Source organism: Anolis sagrei, chromosome 12 (assembly GCF_037176765.1).
Source record: "Anolis sagrei isolate rAnoSag1 chromosome 12, rAnoSag1.mat, whole genome shotgun sequence".
NCBI lineage: Eukaryota > Metazoa > Chordata > Lepidosauria > Squamata > Dactyloidae > Anolis > Anolis sagrei.
The window spans coordinates 18,916,845-18,941,506 of NC_090032.1; the positions used below are offsets into that span (position 1 = coordinate 18,916,845).

At 39.9% G+C, this 24,662-nt stretch overlaps 1 protein-coding gene across 19 annotated transcripts in view; it reads right to left on the reverse strand.

The window, feature by feature from the left end:
* Positions 1-24,662, reverse strand: part of NRXN2 (neurexin 2) — an 888,378-nt gene that overhangs the window by 460,651 nt on the left and 403,065 nt on the right. For 17 of the 19 annotated variants that reach the window (XM_067472511.1, XM_067472506.1, XM_067472510.1 and 14 more), the window contains 4 exons: positions 23,320-23,758; positions 18,592-18,975; positions 12,512-12,715; positions 1,861-1,887 (listed from right to left, as the gene is read on the reverse strand). In XM_067472511.1, the coding sequence (XP_067328612.1) occupies positions 1,861-1,887; positions 12,512-12,715; positions 18,592-18,975; positions 23,320-23,758 (1,054 nt within the window). The remainder of the gene's footprint in view (positions 1-1,860; positions 1,888-12,511; positions 12,716-18,591; positions 18,976-23,319; positions 23,759-24,662) is intronic. The other 2 variants (XM_067472515.1, XM_067472509.1) reach the window with 1 other exon arrangement.

Consider the following 24,662-nt stretch of genomic DNA (forward strand, 5'->3'; position numbering starts at 1 on the left):
TCCACCTTTGTTACTTGGGTTTGGATGGGAATATTTTAATAAATCAATCTGACGAATCTCCTTTGGGGTGATACCTTCTGCTGTCAAGAATTCAATGACTGCATGTTGCTTAAATTGCATCGGCCGACCGTTCCCACAACGTCTACACAACGTCTACCCTGTGTAAACGTTGTGATGATGTTGTGGGAACAGTTGAGCAGCCCTTCTCGTCTTATTCCATACTTCGCACTTTAACAACACAACCATTCAATGCTAAGGCTTCCTGCCAAAATGGAACTATAGAGGAGAGTCTGCTGAACAAGCCAGTACTTGATGCATACGTTGCTTAAGTCGCATTGACCAACTGTTTGCGCAGGGTTCCATACTTTGCATTTTAACAACACAACCATTCAATGCTAAGGCTTCCCGCAAAAATGGAACTGTAGAGGAGAGTCTACTGAACAAGGCAGTACCTGCTGCATACGTTGCTTAAGTTCCATTGACCGACAGTCTGCGCAGGGTTCCATACTTCGCACTTTAACAACACAACCCTTGAATGCCAAGGCTTCCCGACAAAATGGAACTGTAGAGGAGAGTCTACTGAACAAGCCTGTACCTGCCGCATATGTTGCTTAAGTCACATTGACCGACTGTTTGTGCAGGCTTCCATACTTTGTACTTTAACAACACAACCGTTCAATGTTAAGGCTTCCCGCCAAAATGGAACTGTAGAGGAGAGTCTACTGAACAAGCCAGTACCTGCCACATATGTTGCTTAAGTCGCATTGACCGACAGTCTGCGCAGGGTTCCATACTTTGCACTTTAACAACGCAACCGTTGAATGCTAAGGCTTCCCGCCAAAATGAAACTGTAGAGGAGAGTCTACTGAACAAGCCAGTACCTGCCGCATACGTTGCTTATGGACCGACCATCTGCGTAGGGTTCCATACTTCGCACTTTAATAACACAACCGTTCAATGCTAAGGCTTCCCGCCAAAATGGAACTGTAGAGGGGAGTCTACTGAACAAGCCAATACCTGTCGCATACGTTGCTTAAGTCACATTGACCAACCGTCTACGTAGGGTTCCATACTTTGCTCTTTAACAACACAACCGTTCAATGCTAAGGCTTCCCGCCAAAATGGAACTGTAGCGGAGAGTCTACTGAACAAGCCAGTACCTGCTGCATACAAGCACTGCCATCTGTTGAGGAGTTACAAAGGTGGAGGCATTACTTTTCATTCAACTCTCGTATATGTTGCCCTGAGCTTCTTCAGCACTTCTTGGACTGCGCTCAGCAGCATGTGATGTCAACCTCTGCCTAGGTCAAGAAGGGAGAATATTTGGCTCTCCAGCTGCTTTGAACTACAACTCCCACATTCCCCAACCTTTTGGGGACTGGTAGAAGTTTTGTATCCAAACATCTGGAGGACCAATGGCTTCCCACCTCTGCCGTGAGCCTTGATGTGGCCTTCTTACTTTGGTACCATTGTGATTATTCTTAATTTTTGTCATGTCAGGAGCGACTTGAGAAACTGCAAGTCGCTTCTGGTGTGATGATGATGTTGTGGGAATAGTTGATTTGATTTGATTTGGTTTGATGTTGTGGGAACAGTTGAGCAGCCGTTCTCGTCTAATTCCATCCTTCCCATTTGACGTTGCTTCCGCACTCTCTCAATCGCTCCCACATACACACACATACACATACATCCCATTGGCGTGGAGCAAACGAAACTCGTCCCCAGAAACCGCAGGATGAAAGAGAACACGGCAAAGAAGAGAAGTAACCAACCAACCAACCAATCCACCAAGAAAGCAAAGAAAGGGTAAAAGAAACGAGAGAGCGAGAAAGAAAGAAAGAAAGAAAAAGAGCAACTTACTGGGGTTACAGCCTATCCTGACACAGTCTGAGATGGGGGGCCGGGGGAAGGGAGAGAGAAGAGAACAAGAGTTTTATATCCTTCAAGGTCACGTTTGCAACCAAACACCCAAAAATTCAAAACAATGCAGCCCACCGTCCGGGGACAGACGCACGACAAGGCGGACACTTGCTTTGCCACTGAGGTTTCGGCATCGGAAGAGGGGGAGAGGTCCCGATTTTCCCGGAGTAAAATGGGAGTTCTGCGTGCCAAGATTGGTTAGATTCCATCATTGGTGGAGTTCAGAATGCTCATTGATTGTAGGTGAACTATAAATCCCAACAACTACAACTCCCAAATCTCAAAGTCTATTTTACCCAAAACCCACCAGTGTTCACATTTGGGCCTATTGAGTATTTGTGCCAAGTTTGGTCCAGATTCATCATTATTACCAAGTATTTTGGCTCTTCCCACAAATTAGAAGGGTTTGGTGGGCATTGACCTTGAGTTTTGGAGTTGAAGTTCACCTATATCCAGAGAGCACTATGGACTCTCTCTGGATATAGGTGAACTACAACTCCAAAACTCAAGGTCAATGCCCACCAAACCCTTCTAATTTGTGGGAAGAGCCAAAATACTTGGTAAGGAAAAGTTCCATTGCCTATTACTCACCAAGTTGTTGTTGTTATTGTTGTTAGTATTATTATTATTATTATTATTATTATTATTATTATTATGCCATAGCTCAATGCGATGGAGTCCTCCTGGGAATTATAGTTTCCCAAGGTCAGTACCTAAAGTTAGTACTTCACAAGGTGCATATACAGTGTGGAATGAATGCAGTTGGCCCTTACCTTAAATGCCATGTCTCCATGAGATGGTCTTGGGAACTGCAGTTTCCCAAGGTCCACAAAACATCTCTGGGTGTTTCTACACTGTAAAATGAAGATGGCTGGAGCTTACTTTAAATACCATAGCTCCATACTATGCAGCCCTGGGAGTCACAGTTTTCCAAGGTCCATACATTTCTCTTGGTGTATTTGCAATATGGAATGAATGAGCTTTCACCCCACTTTGAATACCATAGCTCCATACTAGGAATTATAGTTTCCAAAGGTCCACACCCTTCTCTTGGTGCCTTTACAGTTTGGAATGAATGCTCTTGAACCCCACTTTAAATACCATAGCTCCATATTATGCGGTCCTGGGAGTTATAGTTTCCCAAGGTCCATAACGTTCTCTGGGTGCATCTACACTATGAAATGAATGCAGCTGGACCTTACTTTAAATACCATAGCTCCATTCTATGCAGTCCTGGGAGTTATAGTTTCCCAAGGTCTATACCTTTCTCTGGGTGCATCTACACTATGAAATGAATGCAGCTGGACCTTACTCTAAATACCATAGCTCCATTCTATGCAGTCCTGGGAGTTATAGTTTCCCAAGGTCTATACCCTTCTCTGGGTGCATCTACACTATGAAATGAATGCCGCTGGATCTTACTTTAAATATCATAGCTTCATACTATGTGGTCCCAGGAGTTATAGTTTCCCAAGGTCCACACTTTCAAAACTGAGCTCTACTCTACCAAACTTTTGGAGCTCAGCCTGTGATTGTGTTTCAGGATCAGGGTGCTTTGGATGTAGGGAGTGATGCCAATGAGTTTCAAGATGGCAATGGTTTGGTCAGTGATATTGATGCAGAGAATGACCAGGAGATCCCTGTTCAACGTGTAGTTTCCCATGAGAATGTCCCTGAAGGGTGTGGGGATGATGGTGTGCTCCCTGAATTGCTACCGGAGAGTTCCCAGGATTTGGGACTTGAAAACAACTTGGCACCTGCAGAAGTTAATGAGCAAATACAGCAGGAGATTACTCAAAACAGGCAAGCCGAACAGTGCCTTCGGCGTTCTGCCAGGCTCCAAGAGAAAAAGATAAGGGAATCTCAATTAAAACGAAACCAATTTCTGAGTGCTTGGGTTAGCTTATTGAGGGGATCAAAGCCCCAAGTATGGGATATGTAGCCAGATGAAGCATCATTTGGAATCAAGTTAAGTTCTTGTCTTTGTTTCATGGAAGATTCAGGCTTAAATATTTCTTGTTTCATGGTTTTGACTCTTGGATTTTATGTTTGCATACTCATGACTTGGATTAATGTTTCCTGGTTTTCTGGATTATATTAGAGAAGCGTGGACTTTGTTTTCATGGACTTTGCTGAACTTTTTCCCTGGACCATTTTGTTCCTGCTTATCTTCTTACCTAATTGGATTTACCTATTTCTTTAAAGTGCTTTTTTACTTTGCTGTTTTTTTTAAATTATCTCCAATAAAAGGATTGTTTTCCTATTCAATGCCATATTTAGGAGAAGGAAAGAGTCTTATTCCCCAAACCTTCCTTAGTCTCTTTTCCTGAACTTTTTCCTGAACTTTTTCCCTGGACCATTTTGTTCCTGCTTATCTTCTTACCTAATTGGGTTTACCTATTTCTTTATAGAGCTTTTTTACTTTGTTGTTTTTTTAAAATTATCTCCAATAAAAGGATTGTTTTCCTATTCAATGCCGTATTTGGGAGAAGGAAAGAGTCTTATTCCCCAAACCTTCCTTACTCTCTTTTCCTGAACTTTTTGCTGAACCTTTTCCCTGGACTATTTTGTTCCTACTTATCTTCTTACCTAATTGGATTTACCTATTTCTTTAAAGTGCTTTTTTACTTTGCTTTTTTAAAAAAATTATCTCCAATAAAAGGATTGTTTTCCTATTCAATGCCGTATTTGGAAGAAGGAAAGAGTCTTATTTCCCAAACCTTCCTTAGTCTCTTTTCCTGAACCTTTTCCTGAACTTTTTCCCTGGACTATTTTGTTCCTGCTTATCTTCTTACCTAATTGGATTTACCCATTTCTTTAAAATGCTTTTTTACTTTGCTGCTTTTTATAATTATCTCCAATAAAAGGATTGTTTTCTTATTCAATGCCGTATTTGGGAGAAGGAAAGAGTCTTATTCCCCAAACCTTCCTTAGTCTCTTTTCCTGAACTTTTTGTGGAACCTTTTCCCTGGACTATTTTGTTCCTGCTTATCTTCTTACCTAATTGGGTTTACCTATTTCTTTAAAGTGCTTTTTTACTTTGCTGTTTTTTTAAAAAATTATCTCCAATAAAAGGATTGTTTTCCTATTCAATGCCGTATTTGGGAGAAGGAAAGAGTCTTATTCCCCAAACCTTCCTTAGTCTCTTTTCCTGAACTTTTTGCGGAACCTTTTCCCTGGACTATTTTGTTCCTACTTATCTTCTTACCTAATTGGATTTACCTATTTCTTTAAAGTGCTTTTTTACTTTGCTGTTTTTTAAAAATTATCTCCAATAAAAGGATTGTTTTCTTATTCAATGCCGTATTTGGGAGAAGGAAAGAGTCTTATTCTCCAAACCTTCCTTAGTATCTTTTCCTGAACCTTTTGTGGAACCTTTTCCCTGGACTATTTTGTTCCTACTTATCTTCTTACCTAATTGGATTTACCTATTTCTTTAAAGTGCTTTTTTACTTTGCTTTTTTTAAAAAATTATCTCCAATAAAAGGATTGTTTTCCTATTCAATGCCGTATTTGGAAGAAGGAAAGAGTCTTATTCCCCAAACCTTCCTTAGTCTCTTTTCCTGAACTTTTTGCGGAACCTTTTCCCTGGACTATTTTGTTCCTGCTTATCTTCTTACCTAATTGGGTTTACCTATTTCTTTAAAGTTCTTTTTTACTTTGCTGTTTTTTTAAAAATTATCTCCAATAAAAGGATTGTTTTCCTATTCAATGCCGTATTTGGGAGAAGGAAAGAGTCTTATTCCCCAAACCTTCCTTAGTCTCTTTTCCTGAACTTTTTGCCGAACCTTTTCCCTGGACTATTTTGTTCCTGCTTATCTTCTTACCTAATTGGATTTACCTATTTCTTTAAAGTGCTTTTTTACTTTGCTGTTTTTTTTAATTATCTCCAATAAGAGGATTGTTTTCCTATTCAATGCCGTATTTGGGAGAAGGAAAGAGTCTTATTCCCCAAACCTTCCTTAGTCTCTTTTCCTGAACTTTTTCCCTGGACTATTTTGTTCCTGCTTATCTTCTTACCTAATTGGATTTACCTATTTCTTTAAAGTGCTTTTTTTACTTTGCTGTTTTTTTAAAATTATCTCCAATAAAAGGATTGTTTTCTTATTCAATGCCGTATTTGGGAGAAGGAAAGAGTCTTATTTCCCAAACCTTCCTTAGTCTCTTTTCCTGAACTTTTTGCGGAACCTTTTCCCTGGACTATTTTGTTCCTGCTTATCTTCTTACCTAATTGGATTTACCTATTTCTTTAAAGTGCTTTTTTTACTTTGCTGTTTTTTTAAAATTATCTCCAATAAAAGGATTGTTTTCTTATTCAATGCTGTATTTGGGAGAAGGAAAGAGTCTTATTCCCCAAACCTTCCTTAGTCTCTTTTTCTCAACTTTTTGCTAAACTTTTCCCCTGGACTATTTTGTTCCTGCTTATCTTCTTACCTAATTGGGTTTACCTATTTCTTTAAAGTGCTTTTTTACTTTGCTGTTTTTTTTAATTATCTCCAATAAGAGGATTGTTTTCATATTCAATGCCGTATTTGGGAGAAGGAAAGAGTCTTATTCCCCAAACCTTCCTTAGTCTCTTTTCCTGAACTTTTCCCCTGGACTATTTTGTTCCTGCTTATCTTCTTACCTAATTGGGTTTACCTATTTCTTTAAAGTGCTTTTTTACTTTGCTGTTTTTTAAAATTATCTCCAATAAGAGGATTGTTTTCCTATTCAATGCCGTATTTGGGAGAAGGAAAGAGTCTTATTCCCCAAACCTTCCTTAGTCTCTTTTCCTGAACCTTTTCCCTGGACTATTTTGTTCCTGCTTATCTTCTTACCTAATTGGGTTTACCTATTTCTTTAAAGTGCTTTTTTACTTTGCTGTTTTTTTAAATTATCTCCAATAAGAGGATTGTTTTCTTATTCAATGCCGTATTTGGGAGAAGGAAAGAGTCTTATTCCCCAAACCTTCCTTAGTCTCTTTTCCTGAACTTTTTCCTTGGACCATTTTGCTCCTGCTTATCTTCTTACCTAATTGGATTTACCTATTTCTTTAAAGTGCTTTTTTACTTTGCTGTTTTTTAAATTATCTCCAATAAAAGGATTGTTTTCTTATTCAATGCCGTATTTGGGAGAAGGAAAGAATCGTATTCTCCAAACCTTCCTTAGTCTCTTTTCCTTCCTGTTGGGCTACCTCAGTGTGGCAAGTGGCTACCTTGTGAAGGCCAGCTGTGCAGAACGGGGAAGGGGAAGGAGGGCAGCCATTTCTTCCTCCCCATCCTGAAGTTGTAAACATGGAAGGCGAGGAGAAGGGCTAACCCTTGACCGGCAGACCCAAACAGGGTGAAAACCCTCCCTCCCCTTCTCTTACCCCCCAAATAGACACCCCAACATGTCTTGTCCCCCGACTCCCTCAGGAAACATGACCCTTGGAACTGCTAGAGACTTCGGGGAAAGCTTCTCCAACGCCGACTCCTTTTCATGGTTATCAGACAGAGGGACCGTATTGTTGACTTCGGTCCCGGCACTAGATTTGCCCCCAAATATGCCCCCAAATGCCCAAGGGCAGGAGGCATGGCAAACCTGATGCTCAGGGCTGGAAGGCAGTGACCAACTCTCTGGTAATCACACAAAGAACCCTTCAATCACTTGAGAAAGAAGCTTGTGAGTTCAGGCCAACGAGAGAAGAGTCCCTGGAAGTAAGTACCGTATATACCTGAGTGTAAGTCGAGTTTTCCAGCCCTTTCTAAAGGCTGAAAAAGCCCCCCTCGGCTTATACTTGAGTCAAAGTTATTTATTATTTTACTCTGTTGTTGTTGTTATCATCATTATTATTGTTACATTTATGAATTTTACTCTATTTATTATTATTTTATATTATTTTACTCTAATTATTATTCTTATTTTAATCTGTTTATTATTATAATTATTATTACATTTCTTTTTTCAGTCTATTACTACTGTTATTATTACATTTATCATTTTACTCTATTTATTATTATTAATTTATTATTTTACTTTATTTATTATTATTACATTTATTCTTTTACTCTAATTATTATTACTACATTTATTATTTCAAACTATTTATTATTATATTTATTATATTTATTAATTTACTTTATTACTGCTGTTATTGTTAAATGTATTATTTTATTCTATTATTATTATTATTATTTTACTTTATTTATTATTATTACAGTTAATAATTTATTACATTATTATTATTATTATTATTACATTTATTCTTTTCTCTATTTATTATTCTTATTACTTTTATTTCACTTTTTTCTTTTATTTTTATTGTTGCATTTATTCTTTTACTCTATTTATTATTATTTTATTATTTTGTTACTTATTACATTTATCATCTTACTCTATTTTTATTATTATTAATTTATTCTTGTACTCTATTTTTATTATTACACTTATTCTTTTACTCTTTTAATTATTATATTTATTTTACTCTATTTTAATTATTATTACATTTATTATTTTACTCGATTTTTATTATTTTATTATTTTATGTTACTTATTATTATATTTATCATCTTACTCTATTTTATTATTATTAATTTATTCGTTTGCTCTATTATTAATCGTAATTTATTATTTTACTCTATTTTTATTATTATTATTATTACATTTATTATTTTACTCTATTTATTATTATCAATTTATTATTATCAATCAAATAATATTATTATTGATAATATTATTATCAATCTTGTAAGCCGCACCGAGTCCTTCGGAAGATGTTAGCGGGGTATAAATAAAGGATTATTATTATTATTATTATTATTATTTTATTACTTATTATTACATTGATCATCTTACTCTATTTTTATTATTATTAATTTATTATTTTAATCTATTATTAATAATAATTTATTATTTTACTATATTTATTATTGTTATTACATTTATTCTTTTACTCTTTTTATTATTATATTTATTTTACTCTATTTTAATTATTATTACATTTACTCTTTTACTCTGTTTTTATTATTTTATTATTTTACGTTACTTATTATTATTACATGTATCGTCTTACTCTATTTTTATTATTATTAATTTGTTATTTTACTCTATTAATAATAATTTATTATTTTACTCTATTATTGTTATTATATTTATTCTTTTCCTCTATTTATTATCATTACATTTATTCTTTTACTGTTTATTATTTTATTATTTTATGTTACTTATTATTATATTTATCATCCTACTCTATTTTTATTATTCTTAATTTATTATTTTACTCTATTATTAATCATAATTTAATCTTTTACTCTATTTATTATTGTTATTACATTTATTTTATTCCATTTTTATTATTATTACATTTATTATTTTACTCTATTCTTATTATTACATTTATTCTTTTACTCTATTTATTATTATTTTATTACTTATTATTACATTAGTCATCTTACTCTATTTTTATTAGTATTAATTTATTATTTTATTCTATTATTAATAATAATTTATTATTTTACTATATTTATTATTGTTATTACATTTATTCTTTTACTCTATTTTTATTATTACATTTATTCTTTTTCTCTGTTTATTGTTATTTTATTACTTATTATTACATTTGTCATCTTATTCTATTTTTTTATTATTAGTTTATTCTTTTACTATATTATTGTTATTACATTTATTATTTTATTCCATTTTATTATTATTACATTTATTCTTTTACTCTGTTTTTATTATTACATTTATTCTTTTACTCTATTATTATTTTATTACTTATTATTACATTTATCATCTTACTCTGTTTTTATTATTATTAATTTAATATTTTACTCTATTATTGATAATAATTTATTATTTTACTCTATTTTTATTATTATTGCATTTATCATACTCTATTTTTATTATTACATCTATTATTTTACTGTCTTTATTATTATTATTACTAAATTATTATTATTAAATTTATTATTTTACTTTATTATTATTGGAAGGATACGTAAGCACATTTACATCGAAGAAGGTTAGAATAATGCTTTAATCAGAGTTATCTTAAATTACAGTTTTGTGTAAATATTCGAAAACATTTAACCTACCGATGCCTTAATTAATGTCATTTTATTGGTATCTATTTTTATGTTGAAATTGACTAATAGAGGCTGCATTTCCCACTTTGGCTTAAACTCGAGTCAATACGTTTTCCAAGTTTTTTTGGTAGTAAAATTAGGTGTCTTGGCTTATATTCGGGTCAGCTTATATTCGGGTATATACGGTAACTTTTTCTACCCCAACCCGTAAAATTAGGTGTCTTGGCTTATATTGGGGTCGGCTTATACTCGGGTATAAACGGTAACTTTTTCTACCCCAACCCGTAAAATTAGTTGTCTTGGCTTATATTGGGGTCGGCTTATACTCGGGTATATACGGTAACCTTTTCTACCACAACCCGTAAAATTAGTTGTCTTGGCTTATTTTGGTGTCGGCTTATACTCGGATATATACGGTAACCTTTTCTACCACAACCCGTAAAATTAGTTGTCTTGGCTTATATTGGGGTCGGCTTATACTCGGGTATATACGGTAACTTTTTCTACCACAACCCGTAAAATTAGGTGTCTTGGCTTATATTTGGGTCGGCTTATACTCGGGTATATACGATAACTTTTCTACCACAACCCGTAAAATTAGGTGTCTTGGCTTATATTGGGGTCGGCTTATACTCGGGTATATACGGTAACTTTTTCTACCACAATCCGTAAAATTAGGTGTCTTGGCTTATATTGGGGTCGGCTTATACTCGGGTATATACGGTAACTTTTTCTACCACAACCCGTAAAATTAGGTGTCTTGGCTTATATTTGGGTCGGCTTATACTCGGGTATATATGGTAACTTTTTCTACCACAACCCGTAAAATTAGGTGTCTTGGCTTATATTTGGGTCGGCTTATACTCGGGTATATACGGTAACTTTTTCTACCACAATCCTCAGAATTTCCTCTTCCCAGCGAAACTCTGGAGAAGGATTCTGGGAATTGTGGTAAAATCCCTCTGTATATTTTCCAAGCTTTGTTTTGAAGGCAACCGTTGGACTGAAGCACTCAAGTCTCTGCAGTTTTGGGGGTCTCTTGCGATGGATGGGAATGGGGACCCCCTTTCCAGGAGCTGCACAACTGGCCTCTGCGTGCGCCGTCAACCGCTACAGAAGAGTGGATGCAAACAGCCGTAGGACCCAAAGGACCCTCCCATGTAAGGCAATGGGAAGGAGGTCATGTTGTGGGGTCGGGCACATGGGACAGAGTCCTCGGTCACTGCGGCTGTTTGCGCTGGGCTGGCCATATATGTCCCAGTGAAGGGTCAAAAACCAAGGTGATGGGGAAAGGGAGAAAAGAACCATATTGGGGATCTTTGGATAGAGTTGCTCACCAACTCGGAAGTTTTGGAAATCGGAAGAAAATCGGAAAACAATATCGAATGGGGAAAGAACCATATTGGGGATCTTTGGAAAGAGTTGCTCAGCAACTCGGGAGCTTTGGAAATCGGAAGAAAATCGGAAAATATCGAATGGGTCAAATTGTTTGGGATTCTGGTGTAGCTTTCCAAAACGAAAAAGGAACTGCCAAGCCTGAAGTTACTGAGGAGGAGTGGGAAGAGGAAGAGATGGAGAACGACCCATTTCCCTCACTTCCTCTAACCAGCAAGCGGTGACAAGGAAGTCAGGTCCTGCTATCAAGGAAAAGGACGACGGGACCAACCTCATGTAATGCCACCAACTTGCTCTCTCCACCTCCGCTTCAGTAATGGTACAGAAGACCAGGCAGTCTTTTTTGGGACTCATTTCCATGTACCATCTCATTCCCCCAACCCAACTACCTCCATGCACAACGTTGGGCTAAAATCCATAGAGCAATGGTTCTCAAGCTGTGGGTCCTCAAGTATTTTGGCCTTCAACTCCGAGAAATACCAGCCTTCTGGGAGTTGAAGGCCAAAACATCTGGGGATCCACAAGTAGAGAATGACTGCCATAGACAATTCAATACGACCCAGTCAAACCCAGCACTTTCCAGTTGTATCAGACACCAAATCCCACCACGAGTGGTAAGAGTTGAGGTCTAACATGTCTACGTTGTGCCAAGTTTGAGGAGGCTCCTTCACATGGAACCTTGCCCTAGGAACCCATAGATTGAGAACCATTACCATAGAAAATTCAACATGACCCAGTCAAACCCAGCACTTTCCAGTTGTAACAGACACCAAATCCCACCACGAGTGGTAAGAGTTGAGGTCTAACATGTCTATGTTGTGCCAAGTTTGAGGAGGCTCCTTCACATGGAACCTTGCCCTAGGAACCCATAGATTGAGAACCATTACCATAGAAAATTCAACATGACCCAGTCAAAACCAGCACTTTCCAGTTGTATCAGACACCAAATCCCACCACGAGTGGTAAGAGTTGAGGTCTAACATGTCTACATTGTGCCAAGTTTGAGAAGGCTCCTTCACATGGAACCTTGCCCTAGTAAACCATTGTTGGGTTCAGCCTCCCTTCACTACATCAGATTAAGAGATGACTATGCCAATTGGGTCCATGGGGAGGAAGAGGAAGAGGAAGTCTGGCCAGTTGGTTACCTAGGTTGACCGTGAGCTTCATTTGGCCCCCGTCCAGCTCTAGGCGGAGAGTGTCGGCCGACTCCTTGGAGGTGGTGGCCATCATGAATCCGTACGCCCGCTGAGACATGAAGCGGAGGGACACGTCTTCAGCTTCGGTGTGCATGACCGTGGGCAGCATTATCTTCATGTACATGCTCCCATCGTAGCTCAGCACTGTGGCCTCTGCCCAAGTGACAGGGTGGGATAGTGGGAGGAAAAAGAGGAAAAATGTCATTTCAGGAGGGTTGCCTTGTAAAACTGTCCTGACATCTAAACAAGTATTTCCTCCTACCCTGGGGACTTCCAGATAGGCATGTGCTTCGGAAATCGGAAGGAAATCGGAAGTTTTGTCATTTGGAAGCCACATCTGAAGTGTTTGCGTGGCCCACACCATACAATCACAGAGTCAGAGTTCCTATACCTAAATAAGTAGAGTTCTTACATCTAAACAAATATTTTCTCCTACTCTGGGGAAATCCAGATAGGCATGTGTAAAAAATCGGAAGTTTCGGAAATCGTAAGAAAATCGGAAGTTTCGGCAATCGTAAGAAAATTGGAAGTTTTGTCATTTGGAAGCTTCACCTAAAGTGTTTGCGTGGCCCACACCATACAATCATAGAGTCAGAGTTCCTACACTTAAACAAGTAGGAGTTCTTACATCTAAACAAGTATTTTCTCCTACTCTGGGGACTTCCGGATAGGCATGTGCAAAAAAATCGGAAGCTTCGGAAATCGGAAGGAAATCAGAAGTTTTGTAATTCGGAAGCCACATCTGAAGTGTTTGCGTGGCCCACACCATACAATCACAGAGTCAGAGTTCCTACACCTAAATAAGTAGAGTTCTTACATCTAAACAAATATTTTCTCCTACTCTGGGGAAATCCAGATAGGCATGTGCAAAAAAATCGGAAGCTTCGGAAATCGGAAGGAAATTGGAATTTTCGGCAATCGTAAGGAAATTGGAAGTTTTGTCATTTGGAAGACACATCTGAAGTGTTTGCGTGGACCACACCATACAACCATAGAGTCAGAGTTCCTACACCTAAACAAATAAGAGTTCTTACATCTAAACAAGTATTTCTTCCTACTCTGGGGACTTCCGGATAGGCATGTGCAAAAAAATCGGAAGCTTTGGAAATCGGAAGGAAATCAGAAGTTTTGTAATTCGAAAGCCACATCTGAAGTGTTTGCGTGGCCCACACCATACAATCATAGAGTCACAGTTTCTACATCTAAACAAGTAGAGTTCTTACATCTAAACAAGTATTTTCTCCTACTCTGAGAACTTCCGGATAGGCATGTGCAAAAAAATCGGAAGCTTCGGAAATCGGAAGGAAATCAGAAGTTTTGTAATTCGGAAGCCACATCTGAAGTGTTTGCGTGGACCACACCATACAATCATAGAGTCAGAGTTCCTACACCTAAACAAGTATTTTCTCCTACTCTGGGGACTTCCGGATAGGCATGTGCAAAAAAATCGGAAGCTTCGGAAATTGTAAGAAAATCGGAAGTTTTGTCATTTGGAAGCCACATCTGAAGTGTCGAAGGCTTTCATGGTCAGAATCACTGGGTTGTTGTAGGTTTTTCGGGCTATATGGCCATGGTCAACCTCTACTACCTCTGTACCTCAGAGGATGCTTACCATAGATGCAGGCGAAACGTCAGGAGAGAATGCTTCTAGACCATGGCCATATAGCCCGAAAAACCTACAACAACCCACATCTGAAGTGTTTGCGTGGCCCACAACATATAATCATAGAGTCAGAGTTCCTACACCTACACAAGTAGAGTTCTTACATCTAAACAAGTATTTTCTCCTACTCTGGGGACTTCCGGATAGGCATGTGGAAAAACTCGGAAGCTTCGGAAATCGTAAGAAAATCGGAAGTTTTGTCATTTGGAAGCTTCATCTGAAGTGTTTGCGTGGCCCACACCATACAATCACAGAGTCAGAGTTCCTACACCTAAACAAGTAGAGTTCTTACATCTAAACAAGTATTTTCTCCTATTCTGGGGACTTCCGAATAGTCATGTGAAAAAAAATCGGAAGTTTCAGAAATGGGAAGGAAATCAGAAGTTTTGTAATTTGGAAGCCACATCTGAAATGTTTGCGTGGCCCACACCGTGCAGTCATAGAGTCAGAGTTCCTACACCTAAACAAATAGAGTTCTTACATCTAAACACGTATTTTCTCCTACTCTGGGGACTTCCAGATAGGAATGTGCAAAAAAATCAGAAGCTTTGGAAATCGTAAGAAAATCGGAAGTTTTGTAATTTGGAAGCTTCATCTGAAGTGTTTGCGTGGACCACACCATACAATCATAGAGTCAGAGTTCCTACACCTAAACAAGTAGAGTTCTTACATCTAAACAAGTATTTTCTCCTACTCTGGGGAAATCCAGATAGGCATGTGTAAAAAAATCGGAAGCTTCGGAAATCGTAAGGAAATCGGAAGTTTCGGCAATCGTAAGGAAATTGGAAGTTTTGTCATTTGGAAGCCACATCTGAAGTGTTTGCATGGCCCACACCATACAGTCATAGAGTCAGAGTTCCTACACCTAAACAAGTAGAGTTCTTACATCTAAACAAGTATTTTCTCCTACTCTGGGGACTTCCGGATAGGCATGTGAAAAAAACTCGGAAGCTTCGGAAATCGGAAGAAAATCGGAAGTTTTGTCATTTGGAAGCCACATCTGAAGTACTTGTGTGGCCCACACCATACAATCATAGAGTCAGAGTTCATACACCTAAACAAGTAGAGTTCTTACATCTAAGCAAGTATTTTCTCCTACTCTGGGACTTCCGGATAGGCATGTGAAAAAAACTCTGAAGCTTCGGAAATCGGAAGAAAATCGGAAGTAATTTGGAAGCCACATCTGAAGTGTTTGCGTGGACCACACCATACAAGCATAGAGTCAGAGTTCCTACACCTAAACAAGTAGAGTTCTTACATCTAAACAAGTATTTCTTCCTACTCTGGGGACTTCCGGATAGGCATGTGAAAAAAACTCGGAAGCTTCGGAAATCGGAAGAAAATCGGAAGTAATTTGGAAGCCACATCTGAAGTGTTTGCGTGGACCACACCATACAAGCATAGAGTCAGAGTTCCTACATCTAAACAAATAAGAGTTCTTACATCTAAACACGTATTTTCTCCTACTCTGGGGACTTCCGGATAGGCATGTGAAAAAAACTCGGAAGCTTCGGAAATCGGAAGAAAATCGGAAGTAATTTGGAAGCCACATCTGAAGTGTTTGCATGGCCCACACCATACAGTCATAGAGTCAGAGTTCATACACCTAAACAAGTAGAGTTCTTACATCTAAACAAGTATTTCTTCCTACTCTGGGGACTTCCGGATAGGCATGTGAAAAAAACTCGGAAGCTTCGGAAATCGGAAGAAAATCGGAAGTAATTTGGAAGCCACATCTGAAGTGTTTGCGTGGACCACACCATACAAGCATAGAGTCAGAGTTCCTACATCTAAACAAATAAGAGTTCTTACATCTAAACACGTATTTTCTCCTACTCTGGGGACTTCCGGATAGGCATGTGAAAAAAACTCGGAAGCTTCGGAAATCGTAAGAAAATCGGAAGTTTTGTAATTCAAAAGCCACATCTGAAGTGTCGAAGGCTTTCATGGTCAGAATCACTGGGTTGTTGTAGGTTTTTCGGGCTATATGGCCATGGTCTACCTCTACTACCTCTGTACCTCTGAGGATGCTTGCCATAGATGCAGGCGAAATGTCAGGAGAGAATGCCTCTAGACCATGGCCATATCGCGCGAAAAATCTACAACAACCCACATCTGAAGTTTTTGCGTGGCCCACACCATACAATCATAGAGTCAGAGTTCCTACACCTAAACAAGTAGAGTTCTTACATCTAAACAAATATTTTCTCCTACCCTGGGGACTTCCAGATTGGCATGTGCAAAAAATTTGGAAGCTTCGGAAATCGGAAGAAAATCGGATTTCTTTTAATTTGGAAGCCACATCTGAACTGTTTGTGTGGCCCACACCATACAATCATAGAGTCGTAAAAACTCCTAAGGGTCATCCAATATAACCCCTTGCCATGCAGGAAGAGACAACATCAAAGCCCTCCTGACAGACAGCCATCAGTCCCTGCTTCAAAAATCTCCACTCCACCTATCTCCAAGGCAGAAAGGGCAACGGTGTTTAGGCCTTTGTAAGTCTACAATGTGACCCAGAATACTTCCCACTAGACATGTGCAAAAAAATTTGAAAGTTTTGGAAATCGGAAGAAAATCGGAAGTGTTGTAAGTCGGAAGAAAATCGGAAGTGTTGTAAGTCGGAAGAAAATCGGATGTGTTGTAAGTCGGAAGAAAATCGGAAGTGTTGTAAGTCGGAAGAAAATCGGATGTGTTGTAAGTCGGAAGAAAATCGGAAGTGGGGTTCAGAATGCTCTTTAATTGTAGGTGAACTATAAATCCCACCATCTACAACTCCCAAATCTCAACTCTATTTCCCTCAAACTCCACCAGTGTTCACATTTGGGCTTATTGAGTATCAGATCCATCATTGTTTGAGTCCACAGTCCTCTCTGGATGCAGGTGAACTACAACTCCTGAACTCAATGCCTACCAAACCCTTCCAATATTTTCTGTTGGTCGTGGGAGTTCTGTATGCCAAGTTTGGCTCGATTCCATCGTTGGTGGAGTTCAGAATGCTTTTTGAGTATAGGTGAACTATAAATCCCAGCAATGACAACTCCCAAATGTCAAGCTCTATTTTCCCCGAACTCATCATTGTTTGTGTCTGCAATGCTTTCTGGATGTAGGTGAACTACAACTCCAAAACTCGAGGTCAAGATCCACCAAACTCTTCCAGTATTTCCTGTTTGTCATGGGAGTTCTGTGTGCCAAGTTTGGCTCAATTCCATCATTGGTGTTCAGAATGCTCTTTGAGTATAGGTGAACTATAAATCCCAGCATCTACAACTCCCAAATGTCAAGGTCTATTTTCCCTAAACTCTACCAGTGTTCACATTTGGACATATTAAGTATTTGTGCCAAGTTTGGTCCAGATCTATCTTTGTTTGAGTCCACAGTGCTCTCTGGATGTAGGTGAACTACAACTCTTAAACTCAGTGCCAACCAAACCCTTCCAATATTTTCTGTTGGGCGTGGGAGTTCTGTGTGCCAAGTTTGGCTCAATTCCATCATTGGTGGAGTTCAGAATGCTCTTTGAGTATAGGTAAACTATAAATCCCAGCAACTACAACTCCCAAATGTCAAGGTCTATTTCCCCCAAACTCCACCAGTCAGAGTTCCTACACCATATTGAGTATTTGTGCCACGTTTGGCACCATATTGAGTATTTGTGCCACGTTTGGTCCAGATCTATCTAGATCTATCATTGTTTGAGTCCACAGTGCTCTCTGGATGTAGGTGAACTACAACTCCTAAACTCAATGCCTACCAAACCCTTCCAATATTTTCTGTTGGTCGTGGGAGTTCTGTATGCCAAGTTTGGCTCAATTCCATCATTGGTGGAGTTCAGAATGCTCTTTGAGTATAGGCGAACTATATATCCCAGCAACTACAACTCCCAAATGGCAGGGTCTATTTTCCCCAAACTCCACCAGTCAGAGTTCCTACACCATATTGAGTATTTGTGCCACGTTTGGCACCATATTGAGTATTTGTGCCACGTTTGGCACCATATTGAGTATTTGTGCCACGTTTGGCACCATATTGAGTATTTGTGCCACGTTTGGCACCATATTGAGTATTTGTGCCACGTTTGGCACCATATTGAGTATTTGTGCCACATTTGGTCCAGATCTATCTAGATCTATCATTGTTTGAGTCCACAGTGCTCTCTGGATGTAGGTGAACTACAACTCTTAAACTCAATGCCCACCAAACCCTTCCAATATTTTCTTTTGGTCATGGGAGTTCTGTATGTGAAGTTTGGTTCAATTTCATCATTGGTGACGTTCATAACAGTAGCAACGAAAATAATGTTCTGGTTGGGGGTCACCACAACCTGGCATTAGAGATGTTGAGAACCATTGATGTAGAACCCTCTCACCTCTCTCACAGAGCCGGCCCAAGTAGCCAGTGCCCACACAGTCACAGATGAAGCGGTTCCAGCCTTCCCGGCAGAGCCCCCCGTTGCGGCAAGGGGAGCTGCTGCACTGCTTGAGGGTCTCCCGGGAACAGAAGCTGGAGACGCCGGTCACGCTCTGCACCTCGGCCAAGCGGCGCACGTCCCGGCTCTTGCCGTCGATGAAGAGGTCCCGCACGCAGCCCACGTAGCCATAGTTCAGGAAGGCCGTCCACACCTCCGGGGGCAAGATGAGGTCCAGGCGGTTCTCGGGAAGACCACCGAGGTACATCTCACTGTCCAGGTCCAAGATCTCACTCTCGCCACTGGCCAGGAAGGGGGTGCTGCGGCTGTTCACGGAGATGGAACCTAGACGGGGGAAGAGCCGAGGAAATGACCTAAATGGAGCCTGATTCGTAGGCTTGTTTGATCGTGTTCGTTAGTTTCTAAAGTCGTTATTAATTCGTATTTAAATTAGCTTACGATCCAATATCGAACCATGCAGGAATAGTGTGAGGGGTAATTAAGAATCGAAACAATTTTTCCAATTTTCGTAATTATTTCGTAATTATTTCGTAATTATTTTGTAATTATTTTCGTATGTCTGGTGCAAGTTTTACAATCTCGCATTTACCCCAATTCCGGTCCCTTTGCTCTGCTGCTTCCCTCCTCTTTCCTCATGCTTCTTCTTGCCTCACTCTAATAGACAATACTATACTATAATATAATATATAATATTATAATATTATAATAATATAATATATATATTATATTATTATAATACTGTTATAGTATTCTATATATTATATTATTATATTATATTATATATTTTATTACTATATTGTTATATTATATTATAATTGTATAATATAATATAATATAATATAATAATATATAATATAATATACAATAATATAATATAAAAATATATTTTAATATAATATACAATAATATAATATAATAATATTATAATAATATAATCTATATAATATAATATAATAATATATATAATAACATAATTATAATATAATATAATATAATAATATTATAATATAATATACAACAATATAATATTATATTATAAAATATAATATAATATAATATAATATAATATAATATATTATTATAATGCTATTATATTATAGTATTGTATATATTATATTATATTATTATATTATATTATAATTGTATAATATAATATAATATAATAATATATAATATATAATATATTATATTATAATAATATAATATACAATAATATAATCTATATAATATAATATAATAATATATAATATAATAACATTATAATATAATAATATAATATAATATAATATAATAATATTATAATATAATATACAACAATATAATATAATATAATAATATAATATAATATAATATAATATAATATAATATAATATAATATAATAATATAATATAATATTATAATATAATATAATATAATATAATATAATATAATATAATATAATATAATATAATATAGTTGTTGTTTGTTTTATCACACCAACAGTCAACAACAGAGGGAGAGGGATGCTTCAGAAGTTCCCCCTGTCCCGTTTGGAGGTGTTTTTAGCGCATTGCGCAATCGCGTCCGCCATTAACGAATCGATTCGTAATTAACGAAATTTCGTAAATTTCGAAATTTTGAAATCTTAAATTTCGGAAGTCCTCAGAAATTCGAAACGCTGGCGCCCCCTGGAAACGAAGCGAGTTTAGAACCAAATTTTTTCTTGATCAAACAAGCCTACTGATTAGCATTGGCTATGTTGGCTTGGAGCGCCATATATACTGATGGTACTAAATGAAGAAAGGATGATGATGATGATGATGATGGCAATCATGATGATAATAATAATAACCACCACCATCATTTAGCATTAAGAAGGATATCAGTTTTTCAAGCATAGAAGGTGAAAGTGTGTGTGCGGGGGCGCCTCAAGAACGCCCCTAAGGGATTTGTGCTGTACGCAAATGCCTACTTTGCCTATTGCTTCAGCTGCCCCTGCATGCAAACCCAGAAAGCATGTGTGCCTCCCTGCAGCCAAGCACCTTCTCTAGAGCACGAAACAAAACTTGCTTCCTTGACTTGGAAAGAGAGTGTGTGTGGTAAATAACTGTTTTCACGCTGGGGTGTCAAAAGATCTGTTTTCTATTGGTCCATTATGGGGGGGGGGGGGACTTCCCTTCCTGTCATTTTAGGCATTTAAGCTGTTTTACTCTAGAAGAGAGGCACTCAGCTCAGCCAAGTGCACACGCTTTCTCTCCTAGGCCTGCATGGTACACACGCACTCTTTCCAAAGCAAGGAGGCAAGTTCTGTTTCTTACTCTAGAGGAGGTTCTCAGAGGCAGGCATGCATGTGTGTTTTCTCACCTGCACACCATACACACTTTACAAGGCGTGTATACTTTCCAGATCTACGCACACTCTTTCCAAGGCAATGAGGCACATTCTGGCTTTCTTACTCTAGAGGAGGCACTCGGCTGCAGGAAAGCATGCATACTTTCCAGCCCTACTCATACTCTTTCCAAGGTAATGAGGCACATTCTGACTTTCTTACTCTAGAGGAGGCGCTCGGCTTCAGGAAGGCATGCATACTTTCCAGCCCTACCCATACTCTTTCCAAGGCAATTAGGCATATTCAGACTTTCTTACTCTAGAGGAGGCACTCGACTGCAGGAAGGCATGCATACTTTTCAGCCCTACACACTCTTTCCAAGGCAATGAAGAACATTCTGACTTTCTTACCCTAGAGGAGGTGCTCGGCTGCAGGAAGGCATGCATACTTTCTGGTCCTACACACACCCTTTCCAAGGAAATGAGGCACATTCTGACTTTCTTACTCTAGAGGAGGCACTCGGCTGCAGGCAGGCACGCATGCTTTCTGAGCCCACATGCCACTCACACACTCTTTCCAAGGCAAGGAGACAAAGTATGTTTCTTACTCTAGAGGAGGCGCTCGAGTGCAGGCAGGCACACACATTTTCTGTGTCTGCATGTCACGCACACACTCTTTCCAAGGCAAGGGGGCACATTCTGACTTTCTTACCCTAGAGGAGGCATTCGGATACAGGCAGGCACACACACTTTCTGGGCCTGCACGACACACACACACACACACTTCCCAAGGCAAGGAGGTAAGTTCTGTTTCTTACTCTACAGGAGGCGCTTGGCTGCAGGCAGGAGCGCACGCATTCTGGGCCTGCACACCACGCACACACTCCCTTTCCAAGGCAAGGAGGCAAGTTCTGTTTCTTACTCGAGAGGAGGTGCTCAGCTGAAGGCACGCATTTTGGGCCTGCACACCACACACACACTCCCTTTCCAAGGCAAGGAGGCAAATTCTGTTTCTTACTCTAGAGGAGGCGCTCGGCTGCAGACAGGAGCGCACACATTTTGGGCCTAAACGCCACACACACACACACTCTCTTTCCAAGGCAAGGAGGCAAGTTCTGTTTCTCACTCGAGAGGAGGCGCTTGGCTGCAGGCAGGCATGCACGCTTTCTGGGCCTGCACACCATGCACACACTCTCTTTCCAAGGCAAGGAGGCAAGTTCTCTTTCTTACTCTAGAGGAGGCACTCGGCTGAAGGCAGGAGCGCACACATTTTGGGCCTGCATGCCACACACACACTCCCTTTCCAAGGCAAGGAGGCAAGTTCTGTTTCTTACTCTAGAGGAGGCGCTTGGCAGCAGACAGGAGCGCACACATTTTGGGCCTGCATGCCACACACACACACTCCCTTTCCAAGGCAAGGAGGCAAGTTCTGTTTCTTACTCTAGAGGAAGCGCTCGGTTGCAGGCAGGAGCACAAACATTCTGGGCCTGCATGCCACACACACACTCCCTTTCCAAGGCAAGGAGGCAAGTTCAGTTTCTTACTCTAGAGGAGGCGCTCGGATACAGGCAGGCACACACATTTTCTGGGCCTGCACGCCACACACACACTCCCTTTCCAAGGCAAGAAGGCAAGTTCTGTTTCTTACTCTAGAGGAGGCACTTAGCTGAAAGCAGGAGCACATGCTTTCTGGGCCTGCACGCCACGCACACACTCCCTTTCCAAGGCAAGGAGGCAAGTTCAGTTTCTTACTCTAGAGGAGGTGCTCGGGCAAGCAGGAGCATATGCAAGGAGGCAAGTTCTGTTTCTTACTCTAGAGGAGGCGCACGGCTGTAGGCAGGCACACGCATTTTCTGGGCCTGCACGCCACACACACACTCCCTTTCCAAGGCAGGGAGGCAAGTTCTGTTTCTTACTCTAGAGGAGGCGCTCGGGCAAGCAGGAGCATATGCAAGGAGGCAAGTTCCATTTCTTACTCTAGAGGAGGCACTTAGCTGAAGGCAGGAGCACATGCATTTTGGGCCTGCACGCCACACACACACTCCCTTTCCAAGGCAGGGAGGCAAGTTCTGTTTCTCACTCTAGAGGAGGCGCTCGGCTGCAGGCAGGCACACACATTTTCTGGGCCTGCACGCCACACACACACTCCCTTTCCAAGGCAAGGAGGCAAGTTCTGTTTCTTACTCTAGAGGAGGCACTTAGCTGAAGGCAGTAGTGCACGCATTCTGGGCCTACACGCCACGCACACACACTCTTTCCAAGGCAAGGAGGCAAGTTCCGTTTCTTACTCTAGAGGTGGATGGACAGAATATTCATCAGTATCTATTTCTTGCCCAACGAATGCATTTTCCGACACTCACCTTTGCGCCCATCTCGCTGGAAGTCCACATGGCACCATTCTCCATCATTCACCTTCTTGCTGCTGGCCCGCATTTTGATCCCGCCCGAGCCCATGTCCAGCAGCAGGTAAAGGTAGCCGTCCAGGAGTTCCATGGCAAAGTAGTCTGCTTTGTGGAGGCGCTCCGACCGGCCTTCTTTGGGCGGCTGCAACCGGCCGTGGCTGAAGAGCAGCAGCCCGTTGGGCTCCGTCGTACGGAAATCGAAGGAGATGGAGCCCGTCTTCTTGGTGTTCCACTTGGGAAGGGAGATGTAGGCTTCGGGGGACTCAAAGGTGACGGGGTCCAGGGCGGCGACGTTCTCGCAGCGGAAGACCAGGTCGCCATTGATTTTCATCTTGGGGTCCCCTTCTTTGGCCAGGCGGGAGAGCTCCAGCTTGAAGTCATTGTTCTTATAGACCACCTGCCGAGAGACAGACCGGGCTAGTCGGGTCAAAACGAGACGCGCACACACACAACAACAGTTCAGGAGGAAACAGAGACATGTGTGGCTGAGCAAAATCAGTGCGCAACCAAGATGGCGAAGTGATACATCAGGAATATAACGAGATACCTTGGAAACGTGACTCAAGTCTAAATACAAAGTTCATTTGTGTTCCCGGCACACCTTATACTCCTAATAATGTGTTGTCGAAGGCATTAATGGGTTGCTGTGAGTTTTCCAGGCTGTCTGGCCCTGTTCCAGAAGCATTCTCTCCTGACATTTCACCCACATCTCTGCCAGGCATGCTCAGAGGTTGTGAGGTCTTTTGGAAACTAGGCAAGTAAGGTTTGTACATCTGTGGAAGGTGGGAGAAAAAAACTCTTGTCTGCAGGAAGCAAGTGTGAATGTTGCAACTGGCCCCCTTGATTAGCACTGAATAGCCTTGCAGGTTCAAAGCCTGGCTGGTTGCTGCCCAGGGGAATCCTCTCTCTCTCTCTCTATATATATATATATATCTGTGGAATGATGTCCAGGTTGGGAGAAAGAATTCTTGTCTGTTGGAGGCAAGTGGGAATGTTGCAGTTGACCACCCTGATTAACATTGAATGGCCTTGCAGCTTCAAAGCCTGGCTGGTTGCTGCCTTGGGGAATCATATCTATCTATTTATCTGTGGAATGATGTATGTCCAGGTTGGGAGAAAGAATTCTTATCTGTTGGAGGCAAGTGGGAATGTTACAATTGACCACCCTAATTAACATTGAATGGCCTTGCAGCTTCAAAGCCTGGCTGCTTCCTGCCTGGGGGAATCCCCCCTCTCTCTATATATATATCTGTGTAATGATGTCCAGGGTGGGAGAAAGAATTCTTGTCTGTTGGAGGCAA